The sequence below is a fragment of the Galdieria sulphuraria genome (genome assembly GCF_000341285.1).
Source record: "Galdieria sulphuraria unplaced genomic scaffold scaf_325, whole genome shotgun sequence".
Classification (NCBI taxonomy): domain Eukaryota; phylum Rhodophyta; class Bangiophyceae; order Galdieriales; family Galdieriaceae; genus Galdieria; species Galdieria sulphuraria.
The window spans coordinates 1-3,666 of NW_005178150.1; the positions used below are offsets into that span (position 1 = coordinate 1).

At 33.1% G+C, this 3,666-nt stretch overlaps 1 protein-coding gene across 1 annotated transcript; it reads right to left on the minus strand.

Annotated features, from left to right (window-relative positions):
- Positions 1–1,657: 1,657 nt before the first annotated feature.
- Positions 1,658–2,580, minus strand: Gasu_65470 (uncharacterized protein). The gene is made up of 3 exons (XM_005702256.1): positions 2,307–2,580; positions 1,959–2,238; positions 1,658–1,910 (listed from the first exon to the last, which is right to left on the minus strand). Exons 1-3 carry the CDS (start codon positions 2,554–2,556, stop codon positions 1,796–1,798), a joined length of 645 nt encoding a protein of 214 aa, XP_005702313.1. The 5' UTR covers positions 2,557–2,580; the 3' UTR covers positions 1,658–1,795.
- Positions 2,581–3,666: the final 1,086 nt, after the last annotated feature.

A 3,666-nucleotide genomic window follows, 5' to 3' on the forward strand; every position in this document is an offset into this window, starting at 1 on the left:
CTCTCCAAACTTGCCCATTTTTGCCCTTACTCATTTTCCCCCATGGCATTCTCCAAATGAAGCTTGTCTGTTTTCTTGAGTTATTTTGTCTATTTTTGTTTCTGCACTGTATCCTATTCAATATTTTTGGACAACTTTAATTCCTTAAATGCAACCTCTTTTTGTGTATCATTTAAAATTGTGTCTTATCGCTCGCATAGATTGGTATCTCTTTTTGCAATTTACTGATGCTTAAAAATGAAATTTTCCGCTAATTGCATGGTTCTAATTTTTTTTTGTTTATGTTGCGATTAATTCTAGTTAATTATTGTGCATTTGCGGTTTCTATTTTTAGTAACTATGTTGAAACAAAAAATTATCTTCTATTTTCCATTTAGTAGCTACTTTAATATTTATGTGTTTTTATTAATGTTTTTTTGCTTTATTCATTTTGTTGTGACTCTATAGAATTTACTTGAAGCATTGACATGTAAGCGGTGAAAATCAAGGCGGTAATAAATTTTTTTATTTTTTCAATGTTTTAATTAACTATAGTATTTTGTTAGCATAGTTTTATTAAGTTTAAAAAAGATTATTTTTGACTGAGGTTCTACTATGGAAATATAGAAATATTATATGAACAGTATGTCGTCAATCTTACTACTACCTCCATCTCATAAAATATAATTGAAGGTCAACTTTTTTTCTTCTACTTTTAAAATTTGAATCCCTCTAACACTCTTCTGGTATTTTCTTAATTTCCTCAATTCAAATTACTCTGTCCTTTTCAGACACTGCCCTGACAGTTTTCAATACCCCTTCCCATTTCCAATTTACCCATTCTTCCCCCACCACTCATAATGATAAATCCCCAATCTAAATCGCTGTTGGGTTGGCCCCCCTTTCTTCCCAATTGGCCCCAATCCTTCCTCCCCTCCCACTCATTTTCCCCTATGGCAATTTTGAAATCACAATTGCCCATCCACATTTCGAATTGCCCCCTCTCCAATTTGGCCCCAATCCTTTCCCCCACTCATTTTCCCCACGGCATTTTCCAATTTACATTTGCTCCAAACCCTCTCCCAATTAATTTACCCCTTCTTTCCCACTATCCAACACTCCCCCATGACAATTTTCAAAACAAAGTTGCACTACCATCCTTTAACCGCAATCGACCATTTCATTCACCCATACATATTCTCTCATTAAACGACAATTTACCAGATGCAATTCTTTGTTTTTTCCAGTTACTTTTTTTTGAACCATCTACTTGATCCTTTTCAATATGTCTATTTTTTTGAATAAAAAACCTTTTTTTATATATTCTACGACTATGTCCTCTTTTTTTATAGGTTAGTTTTCACCTTTTTTGTTATTAATTTTTAAAAAAAATAATCCTTGCGTTTATGGCGTGTCTGTAGTATAGCGTGTCAAGGCAGCTTTAAAATTTTACTTATTATCGTTATTTTTATTGTCTATCTTTTTAGTAAATATTGTAAAACTAAACTAAAAATTATTCGCTTTGGCCAATTTAGTGGATAATGTACAAATATAGTCTTTAAAATTAATTCTTTTTTTGCTTTGTTGAGTTTTATGTCTTCATATCATATTTACTTTGAATATTTAATTGTAATAGTTGAAAATTAAGTCAATGATTAAATTTTTTAGCAATGTTTTAAATGTTTCAACTAACTATATTAAATTGTTATTATATTTTCTTTAGAAATTTAGTAAGAAGATTATTTTAGAGTAAAAATGTATTATGAATGCATGGCAACATTATGTAAACAGTATGTAACTGAACTTTCTACTACTTCTATCTCATAAAATGTAACTGAAGTTCAAATTTCAATCTTTTGCTTTTCGAATTGGAATTTTTCAAACACCCTTCCTGTACGGACTCTCCCAAGATTTTCAATTTACACTCAGTCCTCTTTGCACACTGTCCTCAATTTCAAATGCCCCCATTTCTAATTTACCCATTCTTCCCCGCATCCATAATGGCAATTTCCAAATCAACACGGTCGCCTTTGGGTTGGCCCCTCTTCAATTTCCTCACACCCTTTCCCCACCCATTTTCCACCCATCGCAATTCCCCACTCTCTCCCATTTCCAATTTACCCATTCTTTCCCACCCCACACCCATAATGGCAATTTTCAAATCAAAATTGCGCGGGCCCATTCCAAATCGGCCTCTCTTTCCAAATTGCCCATCTTTCCCATTAGCAGAAAAAATCACTAAAAAGTGTGTATTGTATACTGGTACTCATCATATTATGCAGAATCAAACCCAATGGAAACAACAAAATCTTCATTTTAGAGTATACCAATATGATTCAACATTGGGTCAATTGTAGAAACAATGGATTCAAACGACTTTCGGTCAACGATCTGTTTAGAATTTGAAAGTAATTTACAACTGTCAGGGAGAGAATGTGGGGATTTTCTCCCATTATGATTCTTGTCAAGCAAACTATCAACTAGATTGTCCTCTGTGTATTTAGATGAAAGAATACTAGTACTCGTTGGTACTTCGTCTGCCAAGTCTACTTGGGTAAATTCTTCCAATAAATCCATACAATCGTGAAGCAATCGTATTAAATAGACTATCGAGAATATATAAATACTATATGAACCAAAGTCTAGGGTATAACTACTCTTCTTATGGGACAGAGAGTTTTATAGTGCCACGATAAAGGATCTTGATGAGCTAAAAGACTCTCATAATAGACGGACAACCCAGTGTGGTCCAAACAACCCATTTCATTCTATTAGCACTGTCCAATCCAGTCCGTATTTAACTGGAGAATGAACAATGAAACTACTCCTATTTATATCACCTAGCTGGTATATATCTTTTTCTATGGTTATAACTTGCCTTTGACCCGCAAATCAACTATCTGTCTAAAGTGAATTCTTAAATCACCTTTTTGAATAGAATTGTCCACTACTATTCCTCAAATACTGGAATCAGTCAATTTTACTAATCCAAGTGCAATTATTTGTCAGTTGATAAATAAATATGCTAGTATAACACAAAGCAATCAATCAGTCAATCAATGAATCAACACAAGCCAAACTCAATTCTTCATCCATAAAGATAACAAAGAGTCTGCTGTGAAAGGTATCCTGTACTAGTAAAAGCGGTACCAGGTTATCAACTTGATTTTGTAATAACTTAATATAACAAAGATAAGAGACAACTTTTTTCACCAAAAAAAGTAAACGGACATAACCATTTGTCTCAGCATGACTTGAAATACTAACAATCAAAGGTTATGATCAAAGTACTTCTTCGTCAATCTTCTCAAGTTGTCAGGTGGATTCAAATCTTTCAAACATAAAACCGAATGTTTGCCTTCTTCTATTTAAAATAGGAATGATCTCTAAAAGTTGCCGAGCATACAGTTCCGTCCAATTCAGTTCAGTTCCCTCGTATGCATATGATTCTGCAGTTAACTACAGCAATTTGAAAGTCTCATTATCAAATCAATCTTTGATGGAACAGATTGAAGTCAAGTGAATTCTATCAAAACTATAAAAGTCATAGCCATAAAACTTGATAGTCTCAACGATACCAAGGCTTTTATGAAACTAAGTTACAGGAAGAGGTGTATGATAAACAGTGGAAAAAGTTTAAGGAAAATTTCGAATAGCATATAATAGGTACTCCTCAAATACAGTATT